This window comes from Mangifera indica, chromosome 15, assembly GCF_011075055.1.
Source record: "Mangifera indica cultivar Alphonso chromosome 15, CATAS_Mindica_2.1, whole genome shotgun sequence".
Taxonomy (NCBI): domain Eukaryota; kingdom Viridiplantae; phylum Streptophyta; class Magnoliopsida; order Sapindales; family Anacardiaceae; genus Mangifera; species Mangifera indica.
Genome location: NC_058151.1, coordinates 5,209,099 through 5,225,131, shown reverse-complemented (window position 1 = coordinate 5,225,131; position 16,033 = coordinate 5,209,099). Strand labels below are relative to the sequence as shown.

At 36.9% G+C, this 16,033-nt stretch overlaps 3 protein-coding genes across 8 annotated transcripts; 2 read left to right on the top strand and 1 right to left on the bottom strand.

The window, feature by feature from the left end:
- LOC123197857 (exosome complex component RRP43) lies at nucleotides 1-4,238 on the top strand. 6 transcript variants are annotated; one of them, XM_044612318.1, is made up of 10 exons: nucleotides 1-131; nucleotides 385-572; nucleotides 654-703; nucleotides 856-925; nucleotides 1,026-1,131; nucleotides 1,297-1,363; nucleotides 1,601-1,676; nucleotides 2,363-2,661; nucleotides 3,160-3,226; nucleotides 4,082-4,238. In XM_044612318.1, exons 2-10 carry the CDS (start codon nucleotides 407-409, stop codon nucleotides 4,189-4,191), a joined length of 1,011 nt encoding a protein of 336 aa, XP_044468253.1. In that variant the 5' UTR covers nucleotides 1-131; nucleotides 385-406; the 3' UTR covers nucleotides 4,192-4,238. The 6 variants fall into 6 exon arrangements, with proteins under 6 accessions (XP_044468253.1, XP_044468254.1, XP_044468255.1 ...); XM_044612319.1 differs by having other exon boundaries at nucleotides 15-131; nucleotides 393-572; XM_044612320.1 differs by having other exon boundaries at nucleotides 16-131; nucleotides 390-572.
- Nucleotides 4,239-4,907: 669 nt separating this feature from the next.
- On the top strand, nucleotides 4,908-10,674 carry LOC123197855 (magnesium-chelatase subunit ChlH, chloroplastic). Its single transcript, XM_044612316.1, has 5 exons — nucleotides 4,908-6,512; nucleotides 6,807-6,889; nucleotides 7,436-9,238; nucleotides 9,490-9,966; nucleotides 10,059-10,674. The coding sequence occupies exons 1-5, from the start codon at nucleotides 5,105-5,107 to the stop codon at nucleotides 10,434-10,436; spliced, it is 4,149 nt and encodes a 1,382-aa protein (XP_044468251.1). The 5' UTR covers nucleotides 4,908-5,104; the 3' UTR covers nucleotides 10,437-10,674.
- A 94-nt stretch (nucleotides 10,675-10,768) lies between these two features.
- Nucleotides 10,769-15,650, bottom strand: LOC123197856 (probable glycosyltransferase STELLO1). Its single transcript, XM_044612317.1, has 3 exons — nucleotides 13,699-15,650; nucleotides 11,832-11,958; nucleotides 10,769-11,541 (listed from the first exon to the last, which is right to left on the bottom strand). Exons 1-3 carry the CDS (start codon nucleotides 15,369-15,371, stop codon nucleotides 11,074-11,076), a joined length of 2,268 nt encoding a protein of 755 aa, XP_044468252.1. The 5' UTR covers nucleotides 15,372-15,650; the 3' UTR covers nucleotides 10,769-11,073.
- Between the last annotated feature and the right edge of the window lie 383 nt (nucleotides 15,651-16,033).

Genomic DNA, 16,033 nt, shown 5'->3' with positions numbered 1-16,033 from the left:
CTTATAATGAAGAGACGAAAATACTCTCAAGGTTTTAACTCCTGCCAATCCCTAGCTTCATCACACCAGTAGCACCACTTTTCGTTTAGTTAGTAGAGCACTAAACTTTCTGCCTCAATTCACTTTTGCAAGTATGGATTACTTCTTTCATTACGAGTTATATGTCTGCATGATGACTAGAGTGTTACGTTGGCTCCGTTTTGTTTGTTGTTTTGGGTGTACCCTTTAATGGCATACAAAGTGTTTGATGAAATCTCAAACTAAGTCTTACAAGAAATATTGCTTCTTACCTCTATTGTCTTTTAAAATATATGTTTTTTTCCATTGCTAATAGATTTATCCTTGTGTAGAGAAGATTAGATTAACCTTTTTAATCATATATAGCACAGTAGACAGGTAAATAGAGATGGGGTTGCCGGAGGCTTCTGAGTCTGAGGACTTATCATCAAAGATGGAGGTGGATGCATTCAGACGCCTCTTCCCTCTTCGATATTTTGAGCGTCATTTGGCTGAATCTATACGCCCTGATGCTAGGCCTGTTGGAAGAGCTAGAGATACTACTGTATCTCTTGGTCAGTTAGGGCTTGTGCCTCAGTTTTTTAAGATTTTATTTATTTTTGTTTTCAGTTAAATTGAGCTGTTTTCTTATGTAGGTGCTGTTGCATGCGCTGATGGATCAGCGCTGGCGAAGATTGGTTCAACCGTAAGTGCTTCACTCTCCTATGCTTTTTTTTTTTTCCTGTGTGTGAATAGGCGATTTGCATATATCAGTTCTGTCTATATGGATGAATAATGAATCATTAAGTGTGTCATTTGTTTCAATCTAGCATCAACTGTATTTTGTTTCTTGTTCAGACCATGTTGGCTGCTATCAAAATGGAAGTCATGACCCCTTCCTTGGAGGGACCAGATGAGGGCTGCGTAGGTTGAGTTTCATGAACTGAAAATTTTCATTTCTCCATGATATATATGCCTTATTCATGTTGTATTAAAGGATTCCATCTTAAACATATTGTCATTTTCAGCTATTGATTTCCACTTGCCTCCGATATGTTCTCCAAACATTAGGCCTGGCAGGCCAGCAGAGGCAGCACCAGTTATATCGAAGCAGTTATCTGACACTATTTTAAGGCATGGAACCTTTTTCTTCAGTTATTTATTGCTGCTAACATTCTCCCCTAAAGCCATTTTATTTTGTATTTTAATCATCTAGTACTACCGTCTTTCCATATTCCATTTTGTCTCCATTTGGGTTAAAGATATATTATGACTTTCAGTTAAATGAAAAATTTTCAGTTCTGGCATGATTAATCTGAAGGAACTATCATTAGTCAGTGGAAAAGCTGCTTGGATGGTGTATTTGGTAAGTCATGATGGACTTTATTGTTTGTGGTTGTATGTTCTAAAGCCAGCAGTGAATTTGTGTTTGTTTGTTGCCCAACATGGTTTAGCTTTGAGCACTATAAAAAACCAATAGCCATTTGCTTTTGCTGTATAATAATTTGACTTAAATGTTGTTTAGCTTTGAGAAGTATTGAATCTGTGTGATCTTTTTTCTTTATCTGTATTAAAAAGTTAGCTGTGTTTGCTGCTTTCACAGGACATATATTGCTTGGATGCTGATGGTGCTCTTTTTGATGCTGCATTACTTTCAGCAGTTGCTGCTTGCTCTCATTGTAAGATTGTCTCCCTTTTCCATCAATTGTCGTATGAAATTTACATAAGAGTTGGCAATGGCAGTACCAGTTAAACCGTCAGACTCGCACATACCATCTTGGCAACCTAACTTGCACCAGTACAATTATTTTCTGTGAAACTTCCCTATTTACTTTGGCATGGATCATTAACTATGCATCTGTAGAATATATGTTGGGGAGGGTGTGAGTTTATAGGTTGCGTGTATATCATTCTGTGTTTTTACGCAGGATATCTGTATGTTCGATGGGATAAATGAATTGTCAAGTGGGTGGAGCCAGTTTAAGCTTTGGTTCTGTTGTGTGACTTAAGTGAGTCCCAATTTTGTATTTTCTGACATTCCCTATTAGTAAAACTTTTATTGTATGAAAAAAAATTAGGAATGTGATATATCATGCAAGACTTATTTTTGATGTGTGTTGATCGAATGATCACTTCCTTTGTGAGTCAGAGTGCTGGCAAATAGTGTATTTCTGTGTGGTCTTATGATTTTTTTTTTCGATTTCTGAACATAAACTGTCTGAACTATTTCTTATTTCAAAACTGTGCATACTGTTATTGCATTTTTTTATCTAAAAGAAAAATTCATTGAAGTTTCAAAGTTTTAGGATCTTTAATCTGTAATATATTTCCAAATGCCTCACAATGAATCTTCTCTACCTTCCAGTGCAAATCCCTGTGGTTTCTTTGGATTTTGAAGGAAAAATTGTTATGGCGTCTGGCGAACAGAAGGTAGAAAAGTTGGAAAAAGAGGCAGTCAATAAGGAGAGAAGGAAACTTACACTGAGCAGTATTCCACTCTCACTGACATGCATACTGCATAAGAAACACATCCTCGTAGATCCAACTGCTGAGGAAGAATCAATAATGGATACTCTTGTGACTGTTGTCTTAGATTCGTCTGGTCAACTTGTGTCTTTATACAAACCAGGTGGACCAGTTCTTGCCTATACATCAGCTGTTCAGGTGAGTTCACTTTTCTAACTTGCTTTTTTGATAGCACTTAAAAAGTTATATTCGAACAAGTCTAAGTTGCCTTGTAGAATGTTTTTCTAGATTTGGTCTTACAATCCAGTATGTTGAATTACGATATGTTATATGTTAAGTTGTATCTGAACATTTGAACGGAATACTAAGCATATTAGATTTCTAATGGGGGTCACATGCATGCATTCAAACACACACACACACACACTCATATATAAACATATAAAGCAATGTTATGTGTACACACTTTTGATACACAATTTGAGTATACAGATGATGTGTTATTATGTAATTGAGTGTTACTTTATTTTTAATTTAAAATCATCTAATCACATGATGATACATAATCTATGTATCTAAATTATGTATAAAAAAATGTGTACAAAAAATATGTTCACAGTGTTATATATATATAGCCTAGGATTCATTTAAGACATATTGCTGATGATAAGGAGATTGATTCTCTGGTGATTGCAGAGTTGCATTGCATTAACAAGGCATAGAGTAAAGGAACTTCAGGAGATATTAGACGAAGCAATTTCTGGTATGGAAATTGAATGATTTTGATGTAAAATTGTTCAGGAGATTGTCCCATATCAGTTTAAAAATATGAGTAGTTATTTTGTTCCTAATCATATTTGTTTTTTGTATCTTGGTTCTCTTGTCACATTTATAACTGTAAAAGGAAATTTTGGAACCATTTATCAATAATGGTTGCATGTGGAAGAACTAATTCATTTCATTTCAAGAACCGCTCATTTGCATTTGTGCTCAGGGTAAACAAGTTAGATGTCATTCTTGAAAAGTAAAACTATGTGCACAAATAATAGACATAAACTTGAGTACGGATGATAATATGTCATCATGTGATTGAGTGTTATTTTATTTCTAATTCAAAATCACCTGATCATATAGTAACATGTCATAACTTGTACTTAAGTTTGTATCCATTGTTTGTATACATATTTTATTGTTCTTGAAAGGCCACTGATTGCTTCAATGACTGATTATCTAGTACATTATCCACTTTTAATTAGTGTTTTTAATATGCTTCTTGTGGCTTCATGTTTGGCTAATCCAAGATGTGTGCTATCCAGATGTGTGGGTACTTAATGTAACACCCTATGTTGCCACATTGTGATTACAAATTATTTGGCGGTTTAGATTTCTGACTATTAATTGTGGGAAGTCAAATGCTAAGGGATGGATGAATCCTTGTTTTCAAGTTTAATTAGCAAGTATTGTATTAATTTGAATGCTATGCTATTTACCCGATAGTCCATGAAATTTCTGTAGAGCTTTAATGAGCTCCGCTGCTCTATTATCTGAACCCCAGAGCTGGAGATTGTTATATAACTGGATTGGTCTTAAAGAGCTGTAATCTTTGTCATATATGCAGATGCAAATTTGTATGTGAAAAAACAATGGATGAGCGCGAAGTGTCTCAAGTGGAGCTTCGAATTCAAGCACCGAGGCTTATTTCTGCTTTTTGTTTTTTTATACTATTAATATCTGCCTATAATGAATTATGCCTATAATGAATTATTTTTATGAAATGCCTTTGTTGGTAACCCTTACCAAATCTATCACACAAGCGTTGGCCACCCGGGAAAAAATTTGGTCTCCTAAATATAAGGAATTAATCCCCTTCAAAATTCCTTTTGGGCAGAGGCAGAGGCTGAGGCATAGAGGCATTCATCATATATCAAATGTTAAGCCCATAGATTAAATTAAAACTTGTTTTGTATTTGGTGTAGACATTCAGTGGGCGGCTTCTGTTTAATTTCATCTTCTTGTTCAATCGTAGCTTTTGTACCATTGCCGTCACAGAAAAAATATCAATTCCTTTTCACTGAGAGACAAACTCCGTAAAAAGTATCTATTACTCAGCTAAAAGGCGCCCGGGACCATGTCACCAGAAATCTTTCTTCTAGTCCCTCTCATCATCCAAATTCGATCTAATTTACCCTTATGGCACTCTAGGAAATCCAACTCAGCCAATGAGGATTTAGGAAATTCCATCATCAACATACCTTTGAGATTGATGAATACACTCAAATTTCTCTCTCTCTCTCCCTCAACTTCAGAAAAAGAAGTCCAATCATAATTTACAACTCTCTGACTACGCATTCGCCACGTGTACCTTCCCACCACCACTAACCATAACAACCAACTGTTTCACTTCTCAAAAATCCCCTTCCTTCAGAAAAACAATATAAAACCATAGCGGTTACCTTTGAGAAAAGAAGAGTAAGAGGCAGCTCTCAAGCACAAGCTGCAACTCATTCATAGAGAAGCTTTGATTTTTCTTATCAAAGAGTTTCTCTTTCTCTATTTTCTTTTCCTAAATCCTCTCTCTCTAATTTAGAAACAGAGAGGAACTGCGTACTCTGCTTTAAATTGTTGTAAGTTTTGTCCAACAATGGCTTACCTAGTATCTTCACCATTCACTTTACCGTCTTTAAAGCCAGGCCAACTTACTTCAATCTCGCAAAAGCACATTTTTCTCCACTCATTTCTTCCTAAGAAAGCAACAAACCAATCCAGTTCTAAGTATTCCATTAAAGTAAAACGTGCCTCTGTTGGCAATGGTCTCTTTACACAGACAACACCAGAGGTCCGGAGAATTGTACCTGAAAAGAGAGATAATCTTCCTACTGTAAAAATTGTCTATGTAGTTCTTGAAGCCCAGTACCAATCCTCTATCACTGCTGCTGTTCAAGCTTTGAATAAAAATTCCAACTTTGCTTCATTTGAAGTTGTTGGGTATTTGGTCGAGGAGCTTCGTGATGAAAATACTTATAAAACCTTCTGTAAAGATCTTGAAGATGCAAATATCTTTATAGGGTCTTTGATTTTCATTGAGGAGCTTGCATTGAAAGTTAAGGCTGCAGTGGAGAAAGAGAGGGACAGGCTTGATGCAGTTTTGGTCTTCCCTTCAATGCCGGAGGTAATGAGGCTTAATAAGTTGGGTTCTTTTAGTATGTCACAGTTGGGTCAGTCGAAAAGCCCATTTTTTCAGTTGTTTAAAAGAAAGAAACAAGGTGCAGGTTTTGCTGATAGTATGTTGAAGTTAGTGAGAACATTGCCTAAGGTTTTAAAGTATTTGCCTAGTGATAAGGCTCAAGATGCTAGGCTTTATATATTGAGTTTACAGTTTTGGCTTGGGGGATCACCTGATAACTTACAGAATTTCTTGAAAATGATTTCTGGTTCTTATGTACCTGCCTTGAAAGGGCAAAGGATTAAGTATTCAGACCCAGTTCTGTTCTTGGACAGTGGTATTTGGCATCCTTTGGCTCCTTGTATGTATGATGATGTGAAAGAGTATTTGAATTGGTATGGTACTAGAAGGGATGCTAGTGAGAAGCTTAAGGGGCCTGATGCACCAATCATAGGGCTGGTTTTGCAAAGGAGTCACATTGTCACTGGTGACGAGAGTCACTATGTGGCTGTGATTATGGAGTTAGAGGCAAGAGGAGCTAAAGTAATTCCAATTTTTGCTGGTGGGCTTGATTTTTCGGGACCAGTTGAGAAGTTCTTCATCGATTCAGTTACAAAGAAACCAATGGTAAATTCAGTTGTGTCGCTGACTGGTTTTGCTCTTGTTGGGGGTCCAGCAAGACAGGATCATCCCAGGGCTGTTGAGGCGCTGATGAAGCTTGATGTTCCTTACATTGTTGCATTGCCATTAGTGTTTCAAACAACGGAGGAATGGCTGAATAGTACTTTGGGGCTGCACCCTATTCAGGTAGCTTTGCAAGTTGCTCTCCCAGAGCTTGATGGAGGGATGGAGCCCATTGTTTTTGCTGGTCGGGATCCCAGAACTGGTAAGTGAAGCTTCTTTAATGTGTTTGACCTATGATTTTATTAAATCTGATTATTGTCATTATTTTATAAATTTTAGGATTCATTGAAGTATCAGTTAGAAATACCTTAGAGGAAGAGAATACTAATTTTACGGTATTAAAAAACTAAAAATAAATGCTATTTAAGTGAGTCTTTACCATTTCAAAGCTTTTGCACAGGGCCAGAAATTGTGTAGTTTCTGTTCATTGTCAGACTTAAACTGGTTTATATGCTGCCATTCCTTGAGGTTAATGAATACTCTGATGTGATTGCAGGGAAATCACATGCCCTTCACAAGAGGGTGGAGCAGCTCTGCACCAGGGCAATTAAATGGGCTGAGCTGAAAAGAAAATCAAAGGTGTTCGTTTATTTTGCAAGTGTACAAAACTATTGGCTTTCCTATTTTTCCCTAGTTGGTTTTTAACAAACCAAATTTATTTACAATTTTACTGTCAAACAATAGAGAGAAAAGTAGACACTAAAAGTTCCAGCTTACAAGGGCTTCCTTGCATAGTTAGGTTTAAGTAATCTGCTTACCCATAATGCTTGATAGACTAATGTTTGATTCACCTAATATTTTATTATTCAACAATCTAAATGAAAAAAAAAAGAGAGAGAGAGATTCAAGCAACCCAATTTTCCATACTTTGTAATTTCCAGCTTAATAAAATTTTTTTGGACATTTTGTTATTGTGATCTTATGGGTCTTCTCTTCTCTTTTATTTCACTCATATAGATTGCATCAGAGTTCATAGAGCAAATGAAATATACATATACTCCTTGAAATTTTAAGTTCTGATGTCTCAATTATTTTCATGCTATGTGATCGGCTGTAAGGAGAACTTGAATAGATTAACTTTTTAATTTCAGAATGCTAATGAGAAGAATGTGAATTTTAATGCAGGCAGAGAAGAAATTAGCAATCACAGTCTTCAGTTTCCCTCCAGACAAAGGAAATGTTGGATCAGCTGCTTACCTCAATGTCTTTTCCTCAATTTTTTCGGTCCTAAAAGAACTCAAAAGGGATGGTTACAATGTCGAGGGACTTCCGGAGACATCAGAAGCCTTGATTGAAGAAGTTATTCATGATAAAGAAGCTCAATTCAGCAGTCCAAATCTAAACATTGCTTACAAAATGGGTGTCCGAGAATATCAAAGCCTAACTCCCTATGCCACAGCATTAGAGGAGAACTGGGGAAAACCTCCTGGGAATTTGAATTCTGATGGGGAGAATCTCTTGGTATACGGAAAGCAGTATGGTAATGTATTCATTGGGGTCCAACCCACCTTTGGTTATGAGGGTGATCCAATGAGGCTGCTTTTCTCCAAATCTGCTAGTCCGCATCACGGATTTGCAGCTTACTACTCCTTTGTTGAGAAGATTTTCAAAGCTGATTCAGTTCTTCACTTTGGTACCCATGGTTCACTTGAATTCATGCCAGGAAAGCAGGTGGGAATGAGTGATGTGTGTTACCCAGATAGTCTAATTGGGAATATACCCAACGTGTATTACTATGCAGCTAATAACCCATCCGAAGCAACTATAGCCAAACGCCGTAGTTATGCCAATACCATAAGTTATTTGACACCACCGGCTGAAAATGCAGGGCTGTACAAGGGCCTTAAGCAGTTGAGTGAGCTTATTTCCTCATACCAGTCTCTTAAAGACACAGGCCGTGGGCCACAGATTGTGAGCTCCATTATCAGTACGGCTAGGCAATGCAATCTCGACAAAGATGTAGAACTTCCTGATGAGGGAGTAGAAATCTCAGCCAAGGAACGTGATCTTGTGATTGGAAAAGTATACTCCAAAATAATGGAGATCGAGTCTCGACTTCTGCCTTGTGGACTGCACATAATCGGTGAGCCTCCATCTGCCTTAGAAGCTGTTGCAACACTGGTAAACATTGCTGCTCTGGACCGTCCTGAGGATGAGATTACATCACTCCCTTCTATACTAGCTGAGACTGTTGGAAGAAATATAGAGGACATCTATAGAGGAAGTGACAAGGGCATATTAAAGGATGTAGAGCTTCTGCGGCAAATTACTGAGGCATCACGTGGGGCAATAGCTGCTTTTGTTGAAAGAACAACTAATAAGAAGGGTCAAGTTGTTGATGTGGCTGATAGGCTTAGCTCTATTATCGGATTTGGCATTAATGAACCATGGGTTCAGTATTTGTCAAACACAAAATTTTACAGGGCAGATAGAGATAAACTGAGGACATTGTTTCAATTCCTAGGAGAGTGTTTAAAGTTGGTTGTAGCTGATAATGAGTTGGGCAGCTTGAAACAAGCTTTGGAGGGAAAATATGTGGAGCCAGGTCCTGGTGGTGACCCTATCAGAAACCCAAAAGTGTTGCCAACAGGAAAGAATATTCATGCACTTGACCCACAGGCCATTCCCACAACAGCAGCACTGCAAAGTGCAAAAGTTGTTGTGGACAGGTTGGTGGAAAGACAGAAGGTTGATAATGGAGGCAAGTATCCTGAGACAGTTGCACTCGTGTTGTGGGGAACTGACAATATTAAAACTTATGGTGAATCACTAGCCCAGGTTTTGTGGATGATTGGGGTTAGGCCTGTGGCTGACACATTTGGCAGAGTCAACAGGGTTGAGCCAGTTAGTCTTGAAGAACTTGGAAGGCCCAGGATTGATGTTGTTGTTAATTGCTCTGGAGTTTTCAGAGATCTCTTCATCAATCAGGTTTCTATACATATGTTCCCTTTTTTCTTTTCTTTATTACATTATGCCAAGACATGAAATGTTGTTTCATTTCTGAGCTGACATGTGGTTAGTCAAGTTTTTGAAATGAGAACCACGGATTATTTAGTTGATTATTCGAAAAAGCTTTATGGTCACATGCTCTCTCATCTTCTATTTTACTTCTTTTAGTGCAATCAAGTTTTGGCTTTTCGTTTTTATGATTACTGTTTCTTTGAAAATTTTGTTCACAGATGAATCTCCTTGATCGGGCAGTGAAGATGGTTGCCGAACTAGATGAACCACCAGAACAGAATTATGTCAGGAAGCATGCACTAGAACAAGCGAAAGCCCTGGGTATTGAAGTTCGAGAAGCTGCAACTCGAATCTTCTCAAATGCTTCAGGCTCCTACTCCTCAAATATAAACCTTGCTGTCGAGAATTCCTCATGGAATGACGAGAAACAACTCCAAGACATGTACTTGAGCAGGAAGTCTTTTGCCTTTGACTGTGATGCTCCTGGTGCAGGCATGACTGAGAAAAGAAAAGTTTTTGAGATGGCTCTGACCACAGCAGATGCCACATTCCAAAATCTTGACTCCTCAGAAATCTCACTCACTGATGTCAGCCATTACTTCGATTCAGATCCAACAAATTTGGTCCAGAGCTTGAGGAACGATGGAAAGAAACCTAGTGCATACATTGCTGATACTACCACAGCTAATGCTCAGGTAAACGTTGTATATATTTATTTGCATACTAAAAAATGTATGCACATGACATTAGTCTTTCTGGTAATGAATGCCAAATTCTTACTGTACAGGTGCGTACTCTTGCTGAAACCATGCGGCTCGATGCACGAACCAAATTGTTGAACCCCAAGTGGTATGAGGGAATGATGTCAAGTGGGTATGAGGGTGTTCGAGAAATTGAGAAGCGCCTTACCAATACGGTTGGGTGGAGTGCAACTTCAGGCCAAGTTGACAACTGGGTTTATGAAGAGGCTAACGCTACCTTTATACAAGACGAGGAGATGCTGAAAAGGCTCATAAAAACGAATCCAAATTCGTTCAGGAAGTTGGTGCAGACATTCCTGGAGGCTAATGGTCGCGGGTACTGGGAAACTTCAGAGGAAAATATTGAGAAGTTGAGGCAGCTCTACTCAGAAGTTGAAGACAAGATTGAAGGAATCGATCGATGAACAATAAATGAAGTGTTAAAGTAGTTCCCAGATTGTAAACATCAATTGACACTGATGATTAATCCAAGCCCGCCGACCCCAACACCACCCCCCCTCTCTCTCCTGTAAGATGATTGAATGTAATGTCAAGGTTGGAATGTGAATTTGTTCATTACGGAATATCAGTTTGAAGGTACAGAATAAAGTCATGTTATTGATGTTCCCCCATAACCTCACGAATACATCATTATTTTTACCATGATCAATTCTCATATTTTACTGAAGTTAAAATAGTATTCAACGTGCTTCCTATCTTCAGTCATGGAAGAGAAACAAATACATATAAAAGTCCCTGAGCAAAGAATCTTAAAAATTCCAATAAAAAATGTGATTGCCAATACCAGTTTTTTTTATCTGCCACAAATTTATGAGCCAGGATAAACATAATTCCTCTTGGAGGGAATAGCCTATCAGAAAATGAATCATACAAGCTAATCTACAAATGAAGTTACAAAAAGAGAGAGAACCAAAAAGCACCCCCTAATGAAAAAAATTAAAAAAGAAAAAGAAAATAGAATTTGGCATTAAAGTTACAAAGTGGTTCATGTTTTTTCTCCCCTATTTGTGGTTCTTTTATGCATCAAAGTTGTTCTTACCATCAAACTAACTCCAACAGGAGAGGGTCACCTTCTGCCATTATTCTTATCAGTTTTATGAAATCCTGTTCACTTGAAATGTTCCATGGGTGAACCGCGGGTGCTTCAGCAGAATAGAAGGTTGAATTAGAAGAAGGTGGTTTCCTCTTATAGATCATTGTACTAAACACGGAGTCAAAATTTTGCGGTGAATCCATTGCTGTGAAGAACATGGGTATGGCAACCTTGTAATGCAAATCTAAATTGCCGACAAGATTAACTAGATCTTTGAAGTCAGAAGCAAGGTGCTGAGGGATGTAGAATATCTCAGAACTACATATAGTAAGGCCTTGGTCACTTTGCATAGCTTCCTTGTAGTTGACTTGGAAGTGAACTGGCATCGTTCTAACTACTTCTTTTACCATCTCTGCTTGTTTCAAAAACCACTCCGAGTTTCCACTGGTTGACACAGTCGTCCAAGATTTTGACAACTACAATTTCATTCAGTTTGTCAGACCAGTTAGATGATCATTAATTATCATGATTATCATAATATGATGTTATAATGATAATTCTAAATTTTGCTTAGACTAAAATAAAGTTTGGTACAAGAAATGAAAGGGATGCAAAACTTAACAAGGCCTTTACAACCATGAAATAGTGATAATCAACAAAAGAAAAACACCATGGAAAGAATAAACAAACAAAAACGAACTTTAAAATGATGATGCTATGTGTATATGAGAAAGAAAGCACCAAGAGGATATTTAGTGAATAATACCTTATCAGTGATCCAGAGCTTATTTTTGTCTGCTTGCAACAAATTCCAGTAATTAAGAATGGTATCATCCTGAAGGAATAAAAAGCCTTCTGCAGTGCTATACCGATCAAAGATCTTGGGCAAATACCTAAAACAATATTTTAAAAAATATAATTAGTCAATGCAAGATGTTGCTTATCTAACTCTACTTTGTAATAGATATTACACAGTGTTAGAATTGAGGACACTTATCCTTATTCTATAGGATAGATTTTATTATAAAAAGTGCAAATAGGTTTCAAAGAAGAGGAAGAGAAGAAAATTATTAGGGTTTTGTATTGTGGGCAGCCTCTTTTGGCTGATTGTGAGGGGTTTCCAGCACTTTGAACGGCCGGAAAATAGGAGGTCCCGGATTCCTCAAGCTGTCCAATTTATCGTTTTAACCCTTCCAATCAATGAAATCATTTTTATATTACTTTCTTTTGTGTTTTATTTTCTGTTTGGTTGAGTAAAGGACTGGAATCCTATCACATAGCCATGTAAGATATGTAACTGTTTTTTATGTCAGACTACCACCAGCAAATTGCCATCATATTGACAGCATAACAACTAAAGGTTGCTTCTAAGACAACCTTACTCAAAAGAATTTAAAAAGTTGTCAAAAACATTAACAAAGCAGACTTTTTAACCAAAAAAATAAAAAGAAAAGACAAACGAAATAAATAAAGAAACTGCAGGAAAAAAAACACTCTTCCATAAAAGAAACATAGAAAAACTAAATCACAATTCAATTGGCATGCCAAACACTTGATGAATCTGAAACATATTGGACACCCAAACTGGAAGTTAATGTTTATCTCTAAAAGAAAATGCATGAAATTATGCCGGTTACTATACTCTTTGGTCAGGAGATGTCCATACAACTATAATTTAGTAACTATTTCAAAATATCTGGTACTTCACAAGCAAAACTACATTCGCTCAGCGGAAATGACCATCTAATAGAATAAAATTTTAAAACACCAGCATACCTAACCTTTCTCCACATGGATATTTCTGAAAGTGTGTATGTCCAACATCCATCACAACACGATCCTATACTTCTCCATAGATTATAGATCAATATCCTCCACTAAACACTAATTATTTTTTCAAATATATGTGGAGCCTAAATACCTAAAATCTTATCATGACATACTTCATTGAAAAGCAAAAACAGAATCACCAACAAAATTTTTAGTTGGTTTCATATACAGATACAGCAGTAAAATTTTTGTAAGTCATTTACTCTTGGGCATGTATCTCCAAACACGACTCAAGTTCAACGACAATACACATCTAAGGCCATAGAGACAGCATATGGAAAAAGTGGTCACCTTCAACTCAGTAGTCAGTAAAGATTGGTATAAATCCACATAGCTCTAACAGATCATGCTTGGTGCAGACCAAGTTAACTCATCTCTCTCACGTCTGCTATACAAGATTTATTTCCTAACTGATACCTTGAGTTACAATGTTGATAAACAAGATTCTAAAGACAAAAAGGGCCAAATTTTGACAAAAGGTTAATCCACGTGACAAACTGATACCTATGAGACGATACAAACTAGCAGACTTGATGGCCAACCACCATTGAAGTTTATAACCTAAACAATAACTTTCACAGGCCTATGTGTAGCACTTGTAAACTGATTATCAGAAAAATCCATTATTAGGATGACAAAGTTAGTAAGTCATAGCTCTTCCTATCCTAAACCAAGTAGCTAACGGTAAAAATGATAGGGTCCTCAATAAAAAAAAAAAAATCTAAAAGGAACAATAAAAGGGATTTCCAAGCCAAATGCATAAATTGAAAACAAAAAGTAAAAATGAAGTAAACTGTACATACTTGTATACTTGGTCCAGGTGGCCTGCTTGAACAGCAAGATCTTCATTCTTCTGCTCTGACAAAATAATCACAGTTTTGAATATCCTTCCATAAAGCAGCCTCCACTCTAAAGCAGTACGCTCTACAGGCCCATTGCAGAACATAATGAGCACAACTTTCCCAAAATTCTTCCTCCACCGAATCAAATTACCAATCTCATAATCTACAGTCCCAGTTTCCTCAACTCCCAGATGGATGGAGGGCAACTTGCGAGGGACAAACTCCTTCCTATCTCCATGACCAATATTTGCCCGTGGCCGATCCAGTTCTAATGACATTAGCCTCGGCTGCTGGTATCCAACAGCAAGCAAGTCTTGAAGCCAAGCAGCAGTAAACCTCAAATCCTGCTCAGTCCAAAACCCTTCTTCTGCCATAGCATGACTCAGTTCTAAAATTTTCTCAAACAACCTATGCTTGTTTGACCTCCATGAAATCATGAACTTAATCATACGACCCACGTTCACATGAAGATCTTTCTCCTCTGAGAAAGGATAAGCCTCAATTTTATCATATCGATGAACTGTAGGTGGATAAACCACAACATAACCACCAATCTCCCACAATAGCCTTTGTCCCCAATAACCCCTCAGCACATCTGATGCCATTGTACTAACTGAAACGGGAAGCATCAATGCCCAAAATGCCGAAGAATGATAAATCGTATTAAATGAATTCACTGGCACCATCATCCCTTGCGGCAATGCAACTTTTGGGGCATGATCATCAAACCGTATATCAAAAGCTTCCAAACCAGATTTCCTAGTAAAATAAAAAACTGAATCAACATCCGGCAACCCATTTGAAATCCCTTGTTGTATATACTGTTTTCCACCAAAAACCTCTGTATAAAACTCTTCATGACCAATTTCACCCACATTTTCCAATGGCAATCCCCTAGGCCAAACGGACCGTTGCCCAAAATGCACGTATGGGTTAACAACAGTCCTATTAGGGTTGTCATGACTATATTGCAATAAAGTTTCTTGCCTAGCACCTTCACCAACTAACTCTACATCAAAATGTTTACCTAAATCATCCCCAATAACATCCCCTCTATCGTCAGCATCAAAGATCTTTTTAGCACCATGTTGTAAAGCAAACAAATACCCACAAGTTTTTCTAACATAAGAATCATAAGGCAAGAAATCCAAAACACGAAAACCCAAATTCGCTTGCATATCCAAAGACAAAAAAATAGCACCTTTCAAGATCCAATCTTTAGGAGTTCTCGAATTCCCTATTGCCAGAACCTGCCATCCCTTGATCTTCACCAACTTTCTCAACGAATCAGTCGGATACCTATCCACGGAAACAATAATCCACTTCTCTGATTGAAACTTACTGTACACAGACGATGTATCAGTGATGCGTTGGATTGAATTCCAATTGATTTCAGGTAACTTAATTGCATTTGGAGAGTGTTCTTTGGACGTAGTTTGAAGAAGATTAGCTCCATCACTGTAATTCCGAAGGTAAAAAAGTCCAACTATGGTGCTAATCAAAAGAATAATAACAACAATTTTGTACAAATTCTCAGATACCCATGTGGAGAAATCAAGAGATTTCGATTCACTAAAACGAGGAAGAGTCGATCTGATCTGGGATTTAGGGACAGAACGATCTTGGACCAACATTGAATCAGAACTCAGAAGAATCCAACTTTGCTCTCTGAGTTTGACTAGAAACTTAAACAAAACACAAACGCATTGACGGAAACACTAAAAGATTGACTCTATTTCACTACAAATGAAGCGAGTGTTGCAGTGTTGTGATTGAGTCTGAATGTAAATGAAAAATGAAATGGTGCATGCAATTTTGTGGTTGCCGACAGAAGAGATTGAGATTGAGATTGAGATTTCTTAAAGCTTCAATGTAATGTCATAACTGCTACTAGTTTGGTGGGGTGGAGGTCACTGGGTCGCTGTCTTTTTTGTTTTCTTTATTTTATTTTATAAATCTCAAAATCAATTTGTTTATTTATTTTATTATTGTTAGATCGATTGAGTAACAATGAATATTGTATGATCTGTCACGTTGTTAAGATGTCAAATTTATATATATTATAATATTAAATCCCGTTTTTTATTATTATTATTATTATTATAAAAATTATTTAATTAAATAATAATAATAATATATTATTATTATTGAGATTATAAAAATATGAAAATTTATATATTTTGAATAATTTATAATATGATGTGAGAAAATAACTTTATTTACTTGATATTATAATTGTTTGCACAAGCCATGGTACTAAAATAAAAGAAATATATAAAATATTGCATTTAATTAT

What these genes read in the sequence shown, in the direction of transcription:
- LOC123197857 (XM_044612318.1), top strand. Translation starts at nt 407, where the DNA reads ATGGGGTTGCCGGAGGCTTCTGAGTCTGAGGACTTATCATCAAAGATG. An exon ending in ACCAGATGAGGGCTGCGTAG is followed by an intron (nt 926 to 1,025) that starts GTTGAGTTTCAT and finishes TGTCATTTTCAG; the next exon opens with CTATTGATTTCCACTTGCCT. An exon ending in TTATCTGACACTATTTTAAG is followed by an intron (nt 1,132 to 1,296) that starts GCATGGAACCTT and finishes AAAAATTTTCAG; the next exon opens with TTCTGGCATGATTAATCTGA.
- LOC123197855 (XM_044612316.1), top strand. Translation starts at nt 5,105, where the DNA reads ATGGCTTACCTAGTATCTTCACCATTCACTTTACCGTCTTTAAAGCCA. An exon ending in TGGTCGGGATCCCAGAACTG is followed by an intron (nt 6,513 to 6,806) that starts GTAAGTGAAGCT and finishes ATGTGATTGCAG; the next exon opens with GGAAATCACATGCCCTTCAC. An exon ending in CTACCACAGCTAATGCTCAG is followed by an intron (nt 9,967 to 10,058) that starts GTAAACGTTGTA and finishes CTTACTGTACAG; the next exon opens with GTGCGTACTCTTGCTGAAAC.
- LOC123197856 (XM_044612317.1), bottom strand. Translation starts at nt 15,371, where the DNA reads ATGTTGGTCCAAGATCGTTCTGTCCCTAAATCCCAGATCAGATCGACT. An exon ending in CACCTGGACCAAGTATACAA is followed by an intron (nt 11,959 to 13,698) that starts GTATGTACAGTT and finishes ATATTGTTTTAG; the next exon opens with GTATTTGCCCAAGATCTTTG. An exon ending in AGCTCTGGATCACTGATAAG is followed by an intron (nt 11,542 to 11,831) that starts GTATTATTCACT and finishes ATGAAATTGTAG; the next exon opens with TTGTCAAAATCTTGGACGAC.